Genomic DNA, 22,230 nt, shown 5'->3' on the forward strand with positions numbered 1-22,230 from the left:
AGTGTTTTGAGAGAAATACTGCCAGTGTTTGGAATGATGTAGAATAAAGGGTACTAAATCTTGGATTTGAGTTCCAAGGAAAAGTGAAAAGAATGAATTTGTTGGTTTATGCTATACTTCAATTGTATGTAAAAGACGGTGCTGGAAACTAGGCTCGCTATTCAAACAAATTGTTTTGCATGAACAGACCCTGTAGACAAGGTTTAGGGCACCTGGAAAGGAGAAAAAGAAAGTTTGAATGTAAAAGAACATCTACTGTTATAACTCGGATAAGCAGTCAGCTGGAGTTCATGCTCTTTTCATCTGAAGATCATGATCTTCTCATGCGGAGATCTGAAAATCTCAGCCTAAGCCACCAGACAACTTGTGCGTGTATGTTTGGAGAGTAAGGGAGGATGCTGGTATACAATATAGTCTATGTTTCTAAAGAAAGCTGTGAGAACCCATCTCTCTAATCTTGAACTTTAGGGTAAAGTATCAACATCATGGTACAACTGCAAGAGGCAAAGAAATTAACATCCAACCTATTCCACCTGAGTGTCAAAGACAAAAGTGCCACTGCTGACTTTATAGATGTCCAGCCCAGTCAGATAGAGGAAAATTAAGTTATTAATAAATTTAGACTTTACATTTTAAGCTTTTGTTGTTATTTGTTTTTGTTTTCTGTTTGTTTGTTTTGTATTTTGTTGCTGTTGGCGGTTTGATTTTTTTTTTTTTTTTTTTGGTGTGTGTGTGTGTGACTTTTGTGACTTTTCCTAAGATGTTTTTTCCTAGTACTTTTACTTCAGGAAAGAGGATATTTTCTGTAAGAGGTGATTACCTGCCAAAGTGCACAGAACACTGTGCACTGTGTTGCAAAGCACTACTTTGCAAATCACGGGCAAAAATAAGGAGCTAGTAATGTAAAACCATCATTACTTTTCATGTCAGCCTAATTTTCCATTTCCTGAAGCTGGCAATGGTGTCTAAGGGCATATAACACACAGTTATACCTGTGATTGCCTGTCTAAAGTCCTTTTATGAACTACAAGGTAATTTGTGATGTTTATTTTAATTTTCATGGTAATGGTACTCTGAGTAGAATGGCCATTTCCATGTTTTTGTTTTTTGTTACCCTGGGTGTTTATATGTCTGTAAAAATTTATCCATGATGACTTCCCCGTATGGCTGAACAAGCTATTTTTAGAGGACTAAACTAGCCACAAGGTGAAGACTTCAGGTGGAGTTCTACTGATGGTTACCGTTCCTTAAAACTCGTTGTTGACTCCATGTGTAGAATTGAGGGCACTGAATAAAACAATTATCTGTGTATTTAAGAATGTTAAGATTGACCGAATGGGATTGATGGCAGCTGGTAAATGCAAGCAGATGAGCATGCTTCCTAATAGGAAAACAGGAAAAGATTATTTAGATGCTTATTTGTAGCCCTGAATTACAGGCTTGGGATTTACAAGCCAAACCTTTGTTAGGCTTATGAGGCAGTGGAATAGAAAAGGGAAGAAAATGGCAAGGACACTTTTGTATAGCAGCCAACTGCTTAGCTGTCATCCATGACTATATTTTGTTTTAGGCCATTTTAGAAATCCTCATCTAAGAATGATAAACGCGTTAATATCTTAGGCATCTGGGGTTAGTCACAGAATTAAGAGAAAGTCTGACTCCTGCACTGTGAAGATTTCTTGATGCGCTCAGTGCTCTAGGAACTTCTAATGTTCTGTGTAAAACTTTAAAAGTGTCTTTGTGCAAAGAGGTTGTCAATCACTATGTTTTTTTAGGACATTGCTGACAGCATTAGAAAACTGTGCAGTCTTGGGTGTTATTCCTCTCCTGATATGTTTTTAATTATAAAAATCTTTTTTTTTTTTTTTTTTTGTATTAATTTAAATCAAGATAAAGCTTATAGTTGTACTATGTCTCTATTTAATAAAAATGCTTCTGCTGAAAAAATACTACCCAAACCCTCCATCTTACATTATATCTGCAAACACTTGGACATGTTCAGGATATTATGCATGGTTGGGCATTTTGTTTAAAAATAACAAGTAAATCCTTATGGGAGCAATGCTTTAAGACCTGATTTTGAAGTCTCTGTGTAAGCTCTTTGCTGAGTATGTGTGTATATTTTACAACTTAAAATGTAAAATTATAAAATTTAAACAAATCATTTGTATTCTCACTTCTAGTTCTCAGTAATCAGGTAATTAGTAAAAGTATTAATAGTTTATTATTTTATTGCTATTTGCTCATCATCTTCATAATCATCATAATCATCTTCAGCATTACATTTGTAAACTATCAAAAAGCATATATAAATGCCTCTTAACAGCTCAGAGAGGACTTGATGAGACTATTAAGTTTCTATACCCGGCAAGTCAGTTTTGAGATGCTCTCATTTTCCTTTCTTTTATTCCCTGCATTCCCATTCCTCACAGTCCTCTTGAAAAGTTAGTCTTGAAAAATGTGAATTGTTATAAACACTCATTTTTTGGCATATTTCAGAATGGAAGGTGTACAAGAAGGTAATAATGAAAATTCAAACTCAGGGGAAGATGCTGGGCCTGATCCTCAGGCAGCAAAGAGTACTGGGCATAATCTCACTGTGGAAGACGCTCTGCCAGTGCCTGCTGCACCAGAAGATGCTGGAGCCAGATCTGCTCAACAAATGGCAGCCTTTTCCCCTTCCCAAGAGACTTTTTCTACTTTCAGCCGAAAGTTGTCTAAGTTTCGCCGGAGCACTAGTGGAGTTCTGTCCTTGCAAGAAGCTTTAAAAGAAAAACAGGTTTCGTATTCAAAATTAGGTCTTGAAATATGTTTCTGGTTCTTTTCACAAATAATTAAACTCAGTATAAGTAAATTGTTTCCTTTTTTGTTGTTGCTCTGTTTATATTCAGTTTTCTTATTCCAGGTAGAAAGTTAGTCTCTTCTTAGTGTTTTGTTTTAAAGTTATAGTGGAAGGAAGCAGGAGATATTAACTGAATAATTTACAATGAAGCAAAGCTGTACCCTGCTTAGTTCCTGCAAATATTTATCATTTCTACAAACTTTAGTTTGATGTTGCTAAATTTCTGTATTGATATAATAAATTGAAATATTGATTTTAGAAAAAAAACACACCGAGTGATATGGCACACAAATATCTTAAAATCTACTGTAGTATATTTCATGTTTGCTTCTCCTTGTCATATTCTCAGAGTTGACTTTGTTTTATAATAATTCTTAATAATTTGCTCTTGATAGCCTCTGAAAATTCATGTATTTTTAAAAAATTGAGTAGTTATGTATTCTTATAATACAAGACAGTAGTGTTCAGCATTTGTTGCAAGTTAAGTAGCAAGTTAGTGTTGCGATCAATTTCTGTTTTGTTTGTTTGTTTGAAAGATATATTTAATGTTTTAGGCTCGATACAAAGAAGCAAGGGAATATCGAAGAACAAAAATTGATGCTTCATATAAATACGTATTTGAAGTTCTCAGTGTCAGGCTAGGTTTAGATTTAACAACTGTGGAAGAAATGATTTTGGATTCCCCTTCGGTGAGTCTGTTCTGTATGTTTGTTGAATTTTGGTTATTAGTCAAAATACGTAGCAGATTGCCCCCTTTGATATGAAATGTTATAAATCATTTAAATTGTTTCTACCAGAAGATGTGATTAATAAGACACGCGACTCACCTAAAACGATACCTGACTAAATCATTCAGCTTAGTTTCCTGGAAGATTTTCAAATATTCCCTGGGTTTTTGATAGCGGTTTTCTCATCTTTCTTACCTCAAGGAAAACATAATTACTGCTGTTATTTTGACCCAAGAGATTCTTGTCATATCCACCAGTTCCAACAAGTTTCATCATCTCAGCCTAACATTATTATATTCTAAAAAATAATAACTTCTGTTTGTAAAGCAAGTCTTGACTGAAATGTCAAGACTACAAAAATACATGTAACTTCATAGAAACATTTTGAAAATATAGAATGTTATCTAGTAATGAGAGGAAAGATGAATACATGTCATTTATTCTATTACATTTGGAATAGACTCATTAAAAACTTCTGGTTATGATTGCTTTGGTTACTTTAAAATGTTTAAAAGAAGGAATAAAGTGAAATTGTAGTGTGAGAAGGTTGCAAGCTTGTGGGGCTTGTGAAAGCTCAGTGTTTCAAAGTGCTTGAAAAAATAGGAGCAAACAGCTAAATTTCTCTTTTAGTAGAGTATCAAAATTCAATATAAATATATGTAAACTTAGAGCCCTTGCCATCTCTGATTGCATGATTTTTTTTGTCTGTTAGAGATTTGACTTAGCATTCAAAATTCAACCAGATAGTCTCATTTGATCAAATATATCACTTGTTAGAACTTTAGCTGTTCAGTTACAAACTGAATGCATTCCTGATCAAAATCATTGCTCATTGTTTCTTTATTGATATTTATGCATCATAAAATGTTCTTAAACAGTACTTTTTTTTTTTTCCTTATGCTTACACAATATAGAGGTGCTTTAAGTTTTGTCAATCAACTAACAGTTCCTTTCTTTGCATTTGCTAAATTGGTATGTATTTTTTGATCATCCTGACTTCATATAAAATTGCTGTTCTACACTGATTAACTCAGACACATAAGAGCCTTTGGGTACTTGTAGATGGTGTTTTTTGCTGCATGCTTTTTTTTTTTTTTTTAATATTTTTCCGTAGTGCCACCATTTCAAAGCTTTTTATGGTTAAAATTTTTCTATATTTAGTTTGTTCATACACAGTTTAGGCTGATGGGACCGTGTCAACATTGTCCATTAACAATACTTAGAAAAATTCCCATATGTATACACCATTTCTTTGACATTTGTGAATTAAGTTTTATCCTTAAAACAGCAGTCTATATGGTGTATTCACATACCAAGTGTTTGTACTACATTCATTTGAACCAGAAGCTGTATTTGCAGAAGCAGTAGCCACGGGGATAGCTCACATCTTACCTCATTTATAAAATCATGCAAGCCCAAAAGTTACTGTTCACCTTTCTTTTGCTCTCAAGTTGGATTACTTTTTGCAGTAGTGAATCTTTTTCTGATTTTCTCATTGACCTTTCAGCACTTTATCAATTTATTTTATATATAATATACATATGTAACTATTTCAGGGGGAATTTTTCTTTTTTTTTTTTTTTCAGTTCTAACTCTGTTATCAACTATTGCCTATTAACCAAAGTGAAAGCACAGTGTACATTTCTTGATCTTCCTTGCCTTTAGTTCTTTTATTTTTGCATAGTGTTGTCTTCTCAAAAGAATGGGATTAAATTATGTCCATTTGGGTGTTACTTATTTTCCTACCTCAGTTCTCATTCAAATTTTATATTTGCTTATTTTGGGGTGGGTTCATGCTTCTCAAGAAATACACCGTGTCTAGAGGCTTATGCTTTGTGTTTGAACAAATGATGCACCACCAGACACAGTTGCTAGCTGATGCTTTTTTTTTGATGTGAAGGAGGTAACTACCCAGGTAGAGCTGTTTAGTTGGACAATTTGAATGCCAAGCCCCATCTTTGCGATTTCATCATCCTTGCAGATAACTACAGAGGCTGTGAAAGAAGCTAGATTTTGACCAGATCAGTACCCAGACTTACTCCACGCCCTTCTGATCTCCCCCAAGCCTTATTTCAGTGCTTTTTAGAGCTTTGTTTGTTTCCTGTGCTGAATCACATATTCACCAGGAGATCGCCTAGGACAGTTTGGAAATTCAGATTTTGGAAGCCTCAGTTATAATTTCAGGCATGTTTTTTGAAATGATAATCTATATGCAAAAAGTTTTCACTTGAAAGCTTTGCAATCCAATTTTTACTATCCAAAACGCCTTGTATAACATGACAAAATCAAAACTACTGTCCAGAGATCTGCAGGGTTTCAGAATGGTCACTTTATAGATGGGTACAGAAAGCTGATCATGGGTCACTATGGTTTCCCTCAACTGAGATAAATGTCCTTCCAGAAGTCAGCAAAGTCTTTGTCATCATGAAAAGGTTTTAGAGGAAAAGTGACCAGTTAGTATCTCTAGGGTAAAATCCTCGTGTCTGATGTTATTTCTGTTTTACAAACAAATCTTTTAAGGGAGTAGAGTTGCAACAGCAGGATATGTCAGGTCATGCAAGCCTGCTATGTATGTTGCTAAGTGTCTAGTTACTTCCAGCTGATACTTGCAGATCTCTTAGAGTAACAGAATACCGTCGAGTTTCTCTGCATTACTTGTCAAGATCATAAATATTTGTTATATGATTATCAGTAACCTGTGTATGCAGGTTCAGTAATTGAAGGAAATATTTAAATGGTCTATTATGTTTTTTTTTTTTTTTCTGTACCTTCTAATAACATTTTAGTATAAACACTAAATGCCATCAAAACTTTAAGCAGTAGCATATTCAAATGATGCTGCACATCTTAAAACCACATAAAAATAATAATATTTTGAGTAACAAGTATTCACTTTTTGATTTAACAGCTGGAAGCATTTGATTCTTTTTTTGCCAAGGGAGGAACTAAAGCACTGAAAATTTTCTATCAAGAAGGAGATGTACCAGGAATAGGTAACTTTTTAACAACATCGATACATTAAGGCAGATGTAGACCATCTATATCATATAGCATCTATTGCTAAATGTGTTTAATATTAACCAGAATAAAATCTGTTTTTCAGTTGATTGTTTTGCAGTCTTTTGCTGTAAGGACTGAAAATGTATATTGTAAATGATTGCTTTGTGAAATTGTCCAGAAAAAAAAAAAAATATATATATATATATATTTCAGTCATTCCTGAATGGAAGGCAAAAGAGAAGAGATTTTGAAATGTTAAATTGTTTTCAACTATTTCTTCCTGGAGTTTTGCCTTCAATTCATTAGAAACTTATTTTGTAAAACCTCTTTGAATGTGCATTTATTATAAACATTTGAAAATGTTTGATTTTTCAAATGCTCAGTAGAGAATTATGATTTGATGTCTAAAATGCCTAATGATTTTCTAAGCTCTGAACATGCTGTTCCCTTACCTACTTGTAAGAAACAATCAAATTGCATAGGATTATATTCACAGAGGAACTGAGACTATCTCACCCCCTTATCACCGTTTTGTATAGATGTATTATGTACACTCATCTACTGCTAACTTAGAAGATTGTTGCAGCCAATTATTCCTCACCTATTGGCCGAAATGTGTGGTAAACCTGAAGGTTGAAAATCTAATGATGAATCTTATGTTAATAGTCTGTCACATGATAGAATTCATTTTTTTTTTTCTTTTAGCATTCTGTATTAGCTTATATTCAGATACTGATATACTGAAATAATTAACAAGATGAAATATGAGCACTCAAAATGAGGAAAAAATAGAATTTGGGTTGCCAGAATAACCTTAATTATTTTTCTTTGAGTATATTGATATAATATGTTTTTGAACAGGACATTAAAAACCTATAATACTGCCTCACTTTCTTCTACCATTTGCCTGTTTTCCATACGCTGTTTTTTCTACCATTTCTGCTTCCTATCCCACTCTTCCCTAATTCCATACTACTTACCTACTCATTTTTCTCTATTTTTTCACTTGGGTATGACATCTTTGATAGAATGAATGAGAATCAGCCTGTAAGGTATCTCAGCCACCAGCAAATTACCCCAGAAAGATGGACCTGAGTAAATTCCCTTTTCAGTGTAGTATAATAAACTGAAAGTGCTTTGTGAGGCATCTTTTGTAGGCTTGGTATAGATTTTTAATTGTGTGGATAATGACAACCATGGATTCTTTTGCTTCTCTTACAAAAGAAGAAAATAAATAATTTCTTTGTTGAATTTAATTTCACTATAGTTTAAGCAGTTTACAATACCTTACTTTAAAAAAATAATAATATATAGTGATACCTGTGAAATTCTTTTCAGAATGTGGTCGGACATTTCCAGGAGCTGTAAAAGGAAGTAAAATGATGCAGTTGTACGTGGACAACACACCAGATAAATTTGTCGGGCTATGCTTATTTTTTATTCGCTTTAAGAATGACAGCCCTATAAATGCAAAAACTATACATGAGGTATTCTTTCATATCTTTTAAAAACTAAGAACTTAAGAAGTAGCTGTTCTGTTTCTTTATTTGTGTTATTGGTCTTACATACATAAAGTTACTGATTACTGCAGTTTTTGAATATTAACCTGTATCACACTCTGTGCTCCCCTTTTTTGTGGAGATACTGATGCATTCAGCGAGTACTCAGGATATCCTGTGAATTCAGTGTCTTGCAGAGCTCATGTTAAATGAGTAATCAGCATTTAGATTAGTTTCTCATTCTCCTCCTTAACATTTTTGAATAAATTAATGCCACTAAATACATTGTACACATGATCAAAATCTCTAAACTATAAGGACTCATATTTACCTAGAAGACTTTATATACAGCAAATTCCAGGAGAGAAAAAGTTTATTTGTACCTGTCTCTTTTATGTGTGAAATGCATGTTTATCCTAAGTAAATCATGTGGCATGAGGATTTCTGCTTTACAACTATATAAGACAAATTATTAGATTTGTGTGGGATTCTCATAAATTAACAAGACTTTTCTTCTTAAATTAAAGTTTTCATATACAAAATCAGAGTGCCTTTATATATAAAAAAAAATGATGATTTTATAATACTATTTACAGTCTAAGTTATTGCATCACTAATGACCATTCTGTTACAATACAGGATATATTCTTTTGTGTTTTGGATGCTACTGAAGGACTTTTATGTGGCATTAGGAATATGATAGAAAAGATTTTTCTCCCAGCTATCTTTGCAACGAATAATTGGGGTGTTTTAAGTCAGACCAAACAGGATACAAAAGACAAACAAAAATTTGTGGAAACAATTAACAGATACCTTTCATTTCTAGAAGGTAAGCTTTATATTTAGGAAATGATCAAATTAGAGAAATTCATTTAAGAATTTCCCTTTCAATGTAGTAGGACATACGTAAGCAACTTACCCCATAATTCAAGGAAAAAAATAAAATGATAATTACTTGCATAATAAGTACATGGATAGATTATTTGCTTGAGAAAATTATCTAGTGATATGTTACTTCTAAGGAGGAACATACAGGATTTAAAAGAATTTTTTGTTTTATACAACTGCAGTGGAATGGCTGCTACATTAAAACTTTGGAAGTATGTTTCTTTAATCAGTAAACTTAAATTGTTTACAGTGTGGAAACAAATTTTCAAGTTTTAATTGGTTCTGTATTGTAATCGCTGTATTTTATTTGATTGTATTTTATTTTTTCAGGGGCTATAATAAGCATTGAAGGAACTGTTCAGTTGAAACAAGTAGATCATATTAATTTTTCTAAACTCCAGTCCTTTGAGGAAGTAACAGCAGCAGCAGATAATCCTGATATGGTTCATCAGCTAGAGGAAGTACTTATGATCTGGTATAGACAAATTGAAAGAGTAAGTTGTTTTAACACATCAATCCAACATGAATGTGGATAGATACTTAGAAATGATGTATGAGACTTGCCTGAAATTATTTTAAGACTAAGACTATATATGTGCCTAAGTATGCTGATGGCTTCACTTCCATAGACAAATGAAGTTGAGAAGGCAGTCCTTTTCCTTGGGAACTGGCATTCTAGTAAGAATACAAGTTCCCGAACTGCTAATACACAAATAAGGAGGATATAATAAGGATAATAATAATTATATTAATAAAGAGGAAAGTACAGAAGGATGCAGAAGGAATAATGCTGATGTAGACTGCATATACCATATATATATGTATATACACATATATATCTATACGCACACGTGTGTAACATCACTTGTTAAGTTTCTGCTGCATTTGTGGCATGAGGTATTACTCTTGGAAAGATCTTTGACCAGGCCCAGCATGGCATTTTTCATCTGGTCTTCCTGTGCAAATCTTACGTGGTGATGTCTCAGTTAAGAAATTATTGTCTGAGATTTCCAGGATAAAGCACAGAACCCTTTGTTGAAGTACAGAATCTGTATAAACTGGGCATGTAAATAAAAATATCAATGAAATGTAAACAGAGCTGTCTGCATGTTTATCTGTATGTAGATGAGTACATTTATGACTTTTACATCTGATATGCAACGTATTTATTAAATAGTTTTTCCGTTTTTTTACAGAAGTGTTTTTGTTTGTTTGTTTTCCACCAAAACTGGATGCATTTCAAATTCTGATTACAGAAAAAAAAAAAAAAAAAAAACGACAACAACAAAAAACATAAAAATAAATAAAGGTGTATGCTGAGATCCACCCAATTTTTGACAGCAGCTGAACATAATGCAGTTGTTACCTTGACTTCAGTATAAGAATAGCATTAAGTGCCATTCTGAATTAGGATTCTTTTCCAAATCAGAACCATTTTCATGTGACAATAACATGCTTGTTCCTGTTTAGTTAGTATCCTCAGAACATTCTGTCTCTTCTTTTTTTTTATGATTTGTCTATTCTCAACAATAGATATTTTATTTTATTTTATCTTCAAATTGATGAAGGTTCTGATTGAGAGTCAACAGATGAGGAAAGAAGCTGATGATTCAGGTCCACTGACTGAACTAGAGCACTGGAAATGTATGTCTGCTAAATTTAATTTCCTTATTGAGCAGATCAAAGGACCCAACTGCAAAGCTGTCATTAATATTCTGATTGTTGCACATTCTAAACTGTTGAAGGTAATTCTTTTTTTTTTTTTTTCTTTTTTTTTTTCTTTTTATATTGGTTTTGACTATAGTGGACAAAGCTTGCAATATTTTTATTTTTATTTTTTCATTGCATTTAAGAGAGATTTCCTGAGGAGAATTAAGAGGGGGGAAAAGTTAAGTATGGTGCTAGTGCGCTTAATATATTGAGAGAATGAATAAGAAATTATTAGAGATCTAGGAAAAAAAAAAAAATCATTAATAGAAAAAATAACTTACATTGCTGTTTTTGACAGTGCCCTTAAAATTAAATTTACCAAGGTTTGCTTCTGGAACATCAGTGCAGGCTAAAATAAATAGTTCACTATATATAAAGTTTTTTCACAGTAATGGTTTTCCTCTAGATGTGGCAAGAGCTAGATGCCAGAATAACAGATGCAGCAAATGAATCAAAAGATAATGTGAAATATTTATACACGCTTGAGAAAGTTTGTCAACCACTTTATAACTATGACCTTGTAAGTATGCCTTTCATTATTTTTTAAGCATAGTTTAGATATTTACATAGAATGTCCATAAGACAAACTTCAGGGCAAAATAAGACTTCTGTGTATTTGCTTAAAAGTACTGATTTCTCTAAACATCTGTCAAACTAAGTGTTAATTTAAAACATTTTATTATGTATTACATAGTAAAATATTTTAAAATATGTATTTTATTGATTAAAAAATGCATGTGATTGCCGAGTTAGTTGTGCTGCCAATATTATTTTAAAATGAGCTGAAATATTGCACTATAAAATATGTATAATCAATCTCAAAATATATATTTAATTGAAAATTCCATATGTCAATGAATAATCACATGGCTGTAATCAAAATAAGAAAATTTCAATTATATAAAAAATGATGAAACCTAATGAGGTCACAAATGCTTCTCTCAGGGTAATACAATATTTTGGTGTTGAAAATGATATTAACTGCTTTTATTTGTAGAAGTAACAGCTAGTGAGAACTTAAATGAAAGATTGTCCATGTAAACTATTCAGCCCGAATTCAAAGTAAAATTTTAGGTTTAGTATTTAATTCTTATTGGTATAACAGGTATATGTTTCTAAAGGTTTTTGCAGAATAGGGTGGAAGGAGGAAATAGCCTCGGAAAAATGGCTTGTTCCACCTTGTTTTCCAGTCCTCTCTGTTTTGATCCTACCTGTCTCCTGTCTGCTGTCAGGGAGTGTTGCATTTCTGTTTTTCTGAATTTATGGCAGTTTAGGATCCTACTTCAAAGTTTTAACTGAAGGGAAGTAAAAAGACCGTGGTAATACATGACACAGAGATGATACTGGATGGAATAGAAGAAATGAGGACTCTAATACTAAGCAGTTTATCTTCAGTCCTTCAGTCTATCACTAGAGGGCGCCAGGTACCAGGGAATAAAAGTCATAGTCAAGTGTGGACCAGACGAGCTATTTCATAGGAATTGATACAGTACTTTTTTATCTTAAATAAATATATTTGTGGGTAGAAACCCATTAAAGAGATTGTTTATTAGTTTACTATTAGGGGATAATGAACTTAGTTCATTGTTTAATCTGGAGCACTTTGGATAAATCTGAATTTGTTTCATCTCTTGGAGCATTGTTCCAGAGACCAAGATAATTTAGGCAGGGTTTTCTGTTGTATCCAACTTAAAAAATAATAACATCCAAGCTGAATATGCTCTCTTTTAAAAAGAACTGCATTATGTATTGAATTGAATTTAATATCTGATACTTAAAATACATTAAATATTAGATTAGGCGTAGAATAGATACAGATTCGATATTTAGCGTGTGCAGAAAATATGGTATTTGGTTTACGCCTGCTGTGTCTGTCCCCAGTATTAGTGTGTTTATTTCGAGTTTGCAGGCCAAAGTTAATTCCTGGATCTTGGATTCTCTGTTAAGTATTGACAGTTAAACTTACTTGCTCTTGATGTTCTGAATTGCAGCTCTGATAAATTCCTAAAGAGGTTTTCATCTATTTTAGAGTTAAATGGCTGAGCCAGACAAAACCGAATTTTTAATTTAATCCTCTAGTATAGTGTTTGTGATATCATTGTGATGTGCCACTGGTGCTACTTCTTCAAGCCTTGGAGAAATTGTACCCCCCTGTAGGTACTGGAAGGCCACTATGAGCTCTCCCCATAGCCGCCTTTTTTCCAGGCTGAACCACCCTAACACCCTCAGCCGGTCTTCATAGGAGAGGTGCTTCAGCCCCCTGATCAACATTGTGGCCTTCCTCTGGACTTGTTTCAATACATGAATACACCACTTTTAGATGAATATACCAGGGACCTTTTAATGAATCACTTCCTTTTTAAGGAATCTATGACACGCGGAATACCGAACTTGATAAATGCTATACGGATGATTCACAGTGTTTCAAGATATTACAATACTTCTGAAAGAATGACATCATTGTTTATAAAGGTAAATATATTAAGTTTTATATTCATTATATATTTAAAAAGTATGATTTTTCTCTGAAAAAAAAGCATATTTTTTAAATTAGTAGGACACTTGCTAAAAACTGGTAAGATAGTGCCTGTCTGTAAGAGAAAGGAAGAGAAGTATGTTGATCAAGAGAGGACTGAACTTGGAGTAGAGACTTGTCTGCTGGAAGGAACTTTGTTATTCAGCAAAAATAAATTTTCTTATCTTCTTGACAAATGATCTGTTATGATCTGTTGTTCTCTAAATCACTGCATTCTCCAAAATTCTCTATTATCAGCCTTGGAGACTTAATTAAGCAGATGGCCCTCAGTCTGACTGTGTTATTCCTCAAAAGGATATGAAAGACAAAAGTTTCCTGTTTTTAGAAGCAAGTCATACTTGAAAAGTTAACTGAATCACAGGTCATAAACTCTTACACATTAAACCTTGGCTCTCATTTTCGCAAAAGGAAATGGATGTGCTATTTTACTTTCTCCCTTTTTGGAAATATGTTTGTTCTCATAATAACTCCTTTTTTATTATTTTTTTTTTTATTTTTTTTTTTTCTCTTTTTCCTCTATACATTAGGCTACCAGCTTCTGGCACTCTCTCATTCATGTTAGGTTTCTGTTAGTAGTCCATTTCTAATTCTGAAGAACAAACAAGTTATAATACTTAATTTTCACTCTAACTGAAGTTCAGAATCCTCTTAAATGTGGAGTTGTCTTAAACATAGTTTCCTAGTTTCTTTCATTCTCAATTTCAGTTTGAATGAAAAGCAGAATTCCCATAAATATGGTGTTTTCATACCTCTTTTACACTTTGGGCTATGATATTGTACAGTGTTAATGGTTATTGCCCAGCTGACAAACTTGACTTTAATCTCCTTATCTTTTCCTGTGGTTTTCAAAAAGGACCTGATGAGTGATTTTTTTCTTTTATTTTCTCTCAAAAGGACAGGATTTGGAAGAAAAGAAACAAACACACACTAGATCTAAAATTTTAAATCTGATCATTCTCCTTTGGGCAAATGAAAATGAGAAGTTAGTGCTTCATCTATGATGTTATATCACTGATTAAACTGCTTAAAAGGGTTAAAGCTAGAGATCCCACATTTTCACCTTGGGTCAGCTGTTCACACAGTATAAAACTGTTACACTTTTTGAATCCATTTGGTTTTTCTTTTAGCCTCCAGTAAGCATACAGGAGAAACTCATAGTAGACCATCATAGCTTCACTTTTTATTTATTTATTTATTTATTTATTTTTCTTTCCCAATAAAAATAGCAATTAGAACACTGCAGGATTTAGTATTAAGTTTTGTCACAATACAATTTGAACTAGAACATTAAGAAATATATGTCTTTTTCGAGGCTATGTGTATCCATGATTGAGGCTGTTTTCCATATATCAGATATTAGGTATGAATTATGCAACAATATTTGTATTTGCCTATTAAGTAGGGTGGTGTGTTTTTTTACTTCATTTTTTTTATGTTGGCACTTGATAATGTCTGTTACTTAATGGTCTAAAGTATTGAACATTTCACTGCAGACACTAGTTTACAGACAAACTGGTTACATGAAACTGTGCTATGATGTAGCAAGAAATAATTGCATTTCAAGCTAAGCATTTTTCACCAAAGCTCAGATGGATTAACTGTCCAATTTAGTGAGTGTTTCCATTTAAAGATCATCAGAGGGGATACTGGAAGTCCTACCTACAGCCTCACCAGTAATTGTGTTAGAATGTGAGGCTGCTTGCAGTGGTCCAGTTTTCAGTCTTTATTGTTAAGGATTATTAAGACATGTTTACAATACTCTCGTGTGAGTAGGAGAACTAATTTGAATTGTTCACAATATTTAACATAGAGAAAAGATTGTCTACCTGCAGCTGTTCTCTGAGATGTGTTTTATTCGTCTGCACTCATTCCTGTTCTCCTCTCTCTTTTTGTCATTACAAAACTTTGGACTTCAGTGGTTGAGAAGTAGAAGTGTATTCTCCCCTTTTCTTATTCACAGGAGACTAAGGCAAAGGCATGCTGCTAGGATAGAAAGTTCTTTAAATGGCAGCATTTAATTAAGTGTGTGTTATAAAGTGTGAAGATGACAATGTAAGTGAAGAATAGTTAGGGTTAAATAACTTCTCCCTGTTGTTGTGTGATGGGTGATATTCTGTTTTTAAGTATTGCTGTGCTTATAAATTACATGTACTCATAAATAGTTCTTGGGACTTTAGTACACTTTTGGGAAAGTTTTAAGACTTCTGTGGGATTTTTGTCCCATGTATTACTTACATTATTTAGCCACTATTATTCCCATATGTAAAATTTATTCAAACTCTGATAGTACTAATATATGCATGTGGAAATTTTGTCAGATTTTGTGAAACAGGCAAATTTCCATGTAAGCTGAGACCTATTTGTTTTCATTTGTTTGCTCTAGGTTACAAATCAAATGGTCACGACATGTAAAGCATATATTACAGATGGTGGCTTTTCTCGTGTATGGGAGCAGGAGATACCAATAGTCATTGGAAAAATTAAGGTTTGTGTTTCAGTATTTTTGTTATTTACCTGTTAAACCTTTTGATTACCTATTGATACGCACAAGGAAGTGCATGCTTTCTTGAACTTACTTGTGCGTTTCAATATGTATCAAGTATTTCACACCTCTTTGCTCATTTATTTCATGCTTCTTTAAGAATTTTCCCATTTCTTATCCCACTGACATTTGTTGAAATTAGAATGGCTTTGTTTTCATCAGTGTGGTCTGTCACTGATCTTGGAACTAGCATCTTCACCATATTTGCAAACAAGGAATTTTGTTATCCTGCATAACCCACCTTCTTCCATCTTGAGGATCTCTGATACGGTACCATTTTCCTTTACCGTAGGAATCTGGTATTTGAATAGACATCCCTATGTTTTTTACAGTAACTCCTTCCAATAACAGATTTACTTGTCCATGAAGGTTCAGCACTAAGAGTCGTCCTCTTTACCAGGTGATGGTAATATGTGAAGAACAAATTAAGCACATGGTATGTGCCATGATAAAATACCTCTAGCTGTGGGGTTACTGGTTGCCAATACTGACTCCATTTGTACCTTCTCCTTTAGAAGACCTCAGCTACTGACTTCCTACTTTACACAGAAAAGCATATGTATTGGGTTTACATGGCAAGGTTTTGGTAGTGGTGGGGAGATGAATGGGTGGCCTCTGTGAGAAGAGACCAGAAGCTGTCGTGTACTGGATAGAGCAAGTTCCAGATGGATCACAAAGGGACCTGCTACTGGCCAAAGATGAGCCAATGAGTGATACTGGTTGCACCTCTGTGATAACATATTTAAGAAAGGATTGATAACATGTGGCAGCTGTGTGAGGCAAAGGAAGAATAAATGTGAGTGAAAAAACTCTATGGACACCAAGGTCAGTGAAGAAGGAGGGAGAGGAGGTGTTCCAGGTGCCAGAGCAGAGATTTCCCTGCAGTTCATGAAGAAGACTATGGTGACGCAGATTGCTCCCTGCAGTCCATGGAAGATCAAAGTAGGGCAGATACATTGCAGATATCCACACTGCAAGTCCATGGAGGAGCCCATGTGGGACCAGGCTCCTGGCAGGAACTGCTGACCACAGGAGAAGCATGCTGGCACAGTCTGTCCCTGAAGGACTGCACCCAGTGGAATTCACCCATGCTGGAGCAGTTCTTGAACTGCAGCCAGTGAGAGGCTTACCTCTGTGCAGTTTGTGAAGGACTGTTTTCACATCGGCGAGACCCCAAAATGGAGTGGGGGAAGAGCATGAAGATGAAGACGTGGCAGAGATGAAGTGTTATGACTGTCTTTCACTTGACAGTATGTTGTATGTCAATATGCTGCAAGTGTTTGCTATGAATATTAAAAGAAAAACTTTGTAAATAAGCCATTACTGCCTGTTGACTGAAGCTAGATTCCATGATAATTACCCACTAAAGGTGGATTTGGATTCTCTAATCTCTTACACAGGAGCATACCAGAATGAGTATGATATTTATTTCTTCACTTTTTAGGAGTGCATGTTCCTATTGAAAGAATATCAGAAATGCTTTCATGAAACTAAGCAGGAGATTTTGGAAGCTCTAGGAGAAAAATCATTTGAAGTATCAGAAATGTACATTTTTGGAAAGTCTGAAGCTTTTTGTAGGAGATTAGAAAAAGTGAGTATACTGTATATGCTGTTAATGTCAGTGGAGAAATAGTGGAGAAATGCTCCAAAGAGCATTTCACAAGGTGGACTCAACTATATGTGCTCTTAATCAACCTGTGAAAGAGCTTTTTACTTTTTATTGAGAGCAACTATGCACTTCCATAGACTAAGTCGTGGCAATATTTTAGGCAATTACCTTGCAATGTCCTATTGAATTTGCCAGTTTGTCTCTGTTAATTAGGTGAATTCCCTCCATCCTAATCTAGATGTACATTATGATTGTCAAAAGTTTAAAATTATTTGAAAAATATCACACCTTATCTTATTTGAATCATAACCTAAGTCATTAAAAACTCCTGTCACTGCTGAACACAATTCTGCAGATGATTCTGCTGCTTGCTGTGGTCTTAACATTTAGCTAGCTAACTTAGCTGAAAGGATTTTAAACTAGCATTCATAGAGTTTGCACAGAGAAAATTATAGGTGCTCTTAGGCGCAGAATAAAGTCAGACAAGGGATAAGAGATAATTGGGCACTCATCACAAGGTAGGAAGTCTGATTCTTTGATGTTTTCCTTGTCAGGTGATGTATACATGCTAATCAATATGATTGTGGGTGGTTGTTTTTTTTGTTTGTTTTTGTTTTTTAATTCAGTGAAATCTTATGTTATTAGTATACGTATGTCATGTTTGAATTATTTTTCCATATTACCCTATTCAACATAACAGTCAAATACGAAAAAGAAACCCTTTTCCATCAAGAAAAATGAAGATGGCTTTACATTGTATTTTGTTGAGAACTGATGTTGAAAACTGAGCTAGCTATGCTTTGTTGAAGATATTTGACTTAAAATCTTGGAAGCAACACTTTTCTGAAAACAGTAGTTAAATTGAGGGGATTGGCTGTTGTTTAGATTATTTTCCCCTCACTTTAGTTAATACAGGAAGTACCAAATTATTTTTTGTGAGCATGAACATAACTTCTATATTTTAGATTACAGAGATGATAACTGTAGTGCAAACTTTTGGTGCACTGAGTATGTCTACTATTGAAGGGATAGATATTATGGCAATAAAATTCAAAAATATCTACCAAAACGTTCAAAAGAAACAATATGACATCCTTGATCCACGAAAAACAGATTTTGATGTAGATTTTGTGGACTTCATGGCAAAAGTTGAAGCTTTACAGGTAAGTAATAATTGCTGCATGTAACTCACTTGAGGAATGATCTCATCATTAGTTACTGTGTATCTCCCTGAATATCAGTGAAATTTTGGACTGTGAAGAGAGCACATTATTATTCTTGTACTTTCAAAAGTTATTATTATGATTTTTTTACTTAACTCTTAAATTGTTTGGCCTTGAGCTTATTTAAAGATCCCTACATTCTGGAACATATATTTTTCCAATAACATTGAAATAGTTCCCCACTTTCCTATCATTATACATACAAATTTACATATGTGCCTTAATTTAGTGGGCATTCATGTCTAACCATGGCCCTGTCTGGGAAGAGAAGCAGTTAAGTCCCACTGTGTTCCAGAGACCAAGTGGAAAAATTGGAACTCTTAATTCATAAAGCGTCTCAAGAGGATATATGTCTTCACAGCAAGTGGAACAGAAATAGTCTGTAGTTGTCTGGAGTTGTCTGTCCACTCCTTCTTCCAAAGGAAGCTGTAAGATATATCATACAGTCCTTACTGAGATTCTGTCATTTTGCAGCCAAAATGACAAAAATTCTGAGATCTAAGAGAATGATCTAGATGGAGGTAATTTATTAGGCTGGAGACACATGGTTAGATTTCACATGAATAAAGCTGCTGTTTTTAATACATTGTTTTTGCTAAATTTTCATTGTTCTTTGCTAAAATTGTTTGGCAATTTAAGAGACTGCTTGATTGACACTAGCTATTTACTATATTAAGCATAGACCAGTGAAGGTTGCTGTTTTTTGTTTGAAGCAGTAATATTTTAATAGCACTACGTTAAGAAATTATCAATGTAAAAATCTTAAAATATGACTATAAAAGCTATACTAAATTACATATCTTTTAGGTACAGATACAGACATTTATGCATACATGTTTTGGGAGAATTTTGTCTTCACAGCATGCACTCCAGTTACTTCAAAGGTATTGGCAATTAAGCTTTAAAATACTTTAAAGCAACTTGAAATTACTTATTAGCACTATTTAAATAACATGTCTAATTTTAGAAAAAAAGAGTCTAATAAGAATGTTTTCACTATTGGTGTTATGAATGATGCAATGTCTTATAGCTTTCTAATACAAATCAATATACTCTTCTGTTTCTTTATTTTATCATGGTTTATTTTGTATATACCAAAAGTTACTAAAACAAATCAAAGAAAAATATACATAAATGACGCCAGGGCATAACTTTTCAACTTGCTCAAAATAAACAACAACAACAAAAATATAACACAGATTGAGAAGCATTTCCTAGATTTGTGCTGCTTTCATTCTATATAGTTTATGTACCCAAAATGGAAGGGAGAAGAAAAAACATGTGTTTTGGAAATGTCATTATAAGTACTCATTTTTAATACAGGTTTCAAAATCTGAAAATGCCATGCCTTCAAGAAGAAATAGTACATACAGTTTCTTGTATTCTTCAGCATTATGTAGCAGAACTTGAAGCTACTAAAAAGGTATTTTATTTCTTTGTAGTAAATTCAAAACATTTTAAAATAAGAAATATTTTAATATGCATAGTTTGTATTTATTGTGCCTATTTCACAAACTGATTGTAAATGCTTAAGTTATACTTCTGATTTCCTGTTACAGGGAACACACCTGAGTGTGTAGGCAAATGATATACATGCTCTTCCAGGCAAATCTGTTATATCACAGATTTTAATTTTAAAGCAATATCTTTGCTGTTATTACTTCAGCAAGTAAATAATATGTTCTCTACACAAGTGTACATCACTTGTATATAGTTTTTGTTTTGTTATTATATGAGGCCTCTGCAGTTAATTAGCCATTTACAGGTGGCTATTATCTAAAGCTGCAACAGTAGGAAATATGCACAAAATTTCAGTAGATTGCATTTTTGTTCATTATAATGTAATTTTCTATGGTTTGTGTAGTGTACGGTGATTGTGGTGTAAATGCAAATTACCTTCTGGGCACTGTTCACATCATCTGACTTCTAAATGTTTGGAGAGGAATTCATGTAACGTGATTTTAGATGTCTGCAAAGTAAACACCTATGACTGAACTTGATATCCACACTCCCTTTCTACTCAAGAAAAAAAGTTCCTTCGGCAGTCAATTCATCTGATCTATTTCTTATGCTAACTTGGAGACTAAAATAATTCACTTGAAATGGCCATTTTTCTTCAGTGAGAATAAAGGAAATCTAGAAAACCAGACTAATTTAAATATTTTTTGAGGTGTTTAACATTGACACATTAACATTTAACATTTTGAGGTGTTTAACATTGGTCAGACAACTGACACGTTTACATGAGGGGACAAGTCTCTGTAAACTCTGTGCTTAGTAGAAGATAATAGATTCTTCCAGACAGTGACTTAAAAATGTAGCCTAACATAGCTGCTCTGAACCACTTTTGACAGTGTACTTTTCCTATCTACTAACTGTATACAACACCTCCAGAACATCCAATTGATATCTTAGTTTGATGAAGATATTTTCAGCAGCACTGACTGTTTAAGAAATCACTGCCTCCACCACTGGCTGATTTTTTTCCATTTATATATATTATATATTTATATATTTATTTATATTTATTTATATTTATTATATATAATATATTATATATATTATATTATATATATTATATAATATATATTACATAATATATATTAATATTAATATAATAATATATAATATATAATATAAATTATATATATAATATAAATTATTATAATATAACAATAATTATATATATATATAATTATATATATATATATATAATTATATATATATATAAAGAGAGAGAGAGAAAAGAGGTCATTTTTTCTGAGGGCTCTTCATCCAGTTCAGTTCTTCTGTTAAGTTTGCCATGAAGCTACTTGCATATATTTGTTGGCAGCATGCAGGAGATAGTATTAGACAGTATTAGGTATTCAGGGTAAGAAGTAGTGTCAGGAAGTGAAGAGAGTAGCGGTTGCTTAAGCAATATGTCTGTATAATCACTGCATCAATTTGGGTGCCTAAAGTTAAGTGGGTATAAATATTCTTTTATCTGTTGAAGAAGCTGTCACCAATTAACTGGCTAGATATAACAATTTATTGGATATTATTGGATTACTTTTTATCTTTTGTAAACAATTTTTAATACAAATAGCTTGCTTTAGGTGTACAAATAATTTGCCAATGCAAATTTAATATGTGATTCCAGGGCACATTTTGCTTGACTGCAATGCAGCCATTCAGTGAGCAGAGCCTCCTTTTTTCTAAGGTTGTGCACAGATAACAGCATAGATTGTGTACCAAGAAGTCTCTACATGCAGGTCAATGAGAAGTTAGTAGAAAATAGCAAATGTTAGCTGTTAGTCAGATGCATACATCTGAAAAGTATCTTGACATTTTTACTCATGTAAAATCTGTTAACAATACAGTTTAGGCCATTCCTGTGGGCAGTTCCCAAGGAGGAAAAGTGCCAGCAAGGCTTCTCAGAGTTCTTTTCTTTCAGAGAAGGTGGCTCTGCAACTTTGCTATATCAGGCTTGGCCTTGAACACTGGTTGCTCAGCTCTTAGGTTTGCAAATTGTTTAGGTGTACTCAAGGCATTGTCGTAAGTAAGCTGAACTAAGAAACAGCATAGAAAGAAGACAGGAGACAATCATAACAACGGTATCTATGGGTTCATCTCCAAAGAGTATCATGTCATCAACTATGAATTTCTTCTCT

The 22,230-nt window shown here is 33.4% G+C and overlaps 1 protein-coding gene across 1 annotated transcript in view; it reads left to right on the forward strand.

The window, feature by feature from the left end:
• DNAH8 (dynein axonemal heavy chain 8) overlaps positions 1-22,230 on the forward strand; it is a 131,169-nt gene that overhangs the window by 1,210 nt on the left and 107,729 nt on the right. Inside the window, exons 3-16 of the mRNA XM_035323204.1 lie at positions 2,500-2,779; positions 3,397-3,531; positions 6,479-6,563; positions 7,909-8,057; positions 8,709-8,898; positions 9,288-9,451; positions 10,526-10,702; positions 11,074-11,187; positions 13,032-13,139; positions 15,587-15,688; positions 17,190-17,336; positions 18,320-18,517; positions 19,385-19,461; positions 19,901-20,000. Of these exons, the coding sequence (XP_035179095.1) occupies positions 2,501-2,779; positions 3,397-3,531; positions 6,479-6,563; positions 7,909-8,057; positions 8,709-8,898; positions 9,288-9,451; positions 10,526-10,702; positions 11,074-11,187; positions 13,032-13,139; positions 15,587-15,688; positions 17,190-17,336; positions 18,320-18,517; positions 19,385-19,461; positions 19,901-20,000 (2,025 nt within the window). The 5' untranslated portion in view covers position 2,500. The remainder of the gene's footprint in view (positions 1-2,499; positions 2,780-3,396; positions 3,532-6,478; positions 6,564-7,908; positions 8,058-8,708; positions 8,899-9,287; positions 9,452-10,525; positions 10,703-11,073; positions 11,188-13,031; positions 13,140-15,586; positions 15,689-17,189; positions 17,337-18,319; positions 18,518-19,384; positions 19,462-19,900; positions 20,001-22,230) is intronic.

The sequence above is a fragment of the Oxyura jamaicensis genome, chromosome 3 (assembly GCF_011077185.1).
Source record: "Oxyura jamaicensis isolate SHBP4307 breed ruddy duck chromosome 3, BPBGC_Ojam_1.0, whole genome shotgun sequence".
Classification (NCBI taxonomy): domain Eukaryota; kingdom Metazoa; phylum Chordata; class Aves; order Anseriformes; family Anatidae; genus Oxyura; species Oxyura jamaicensis.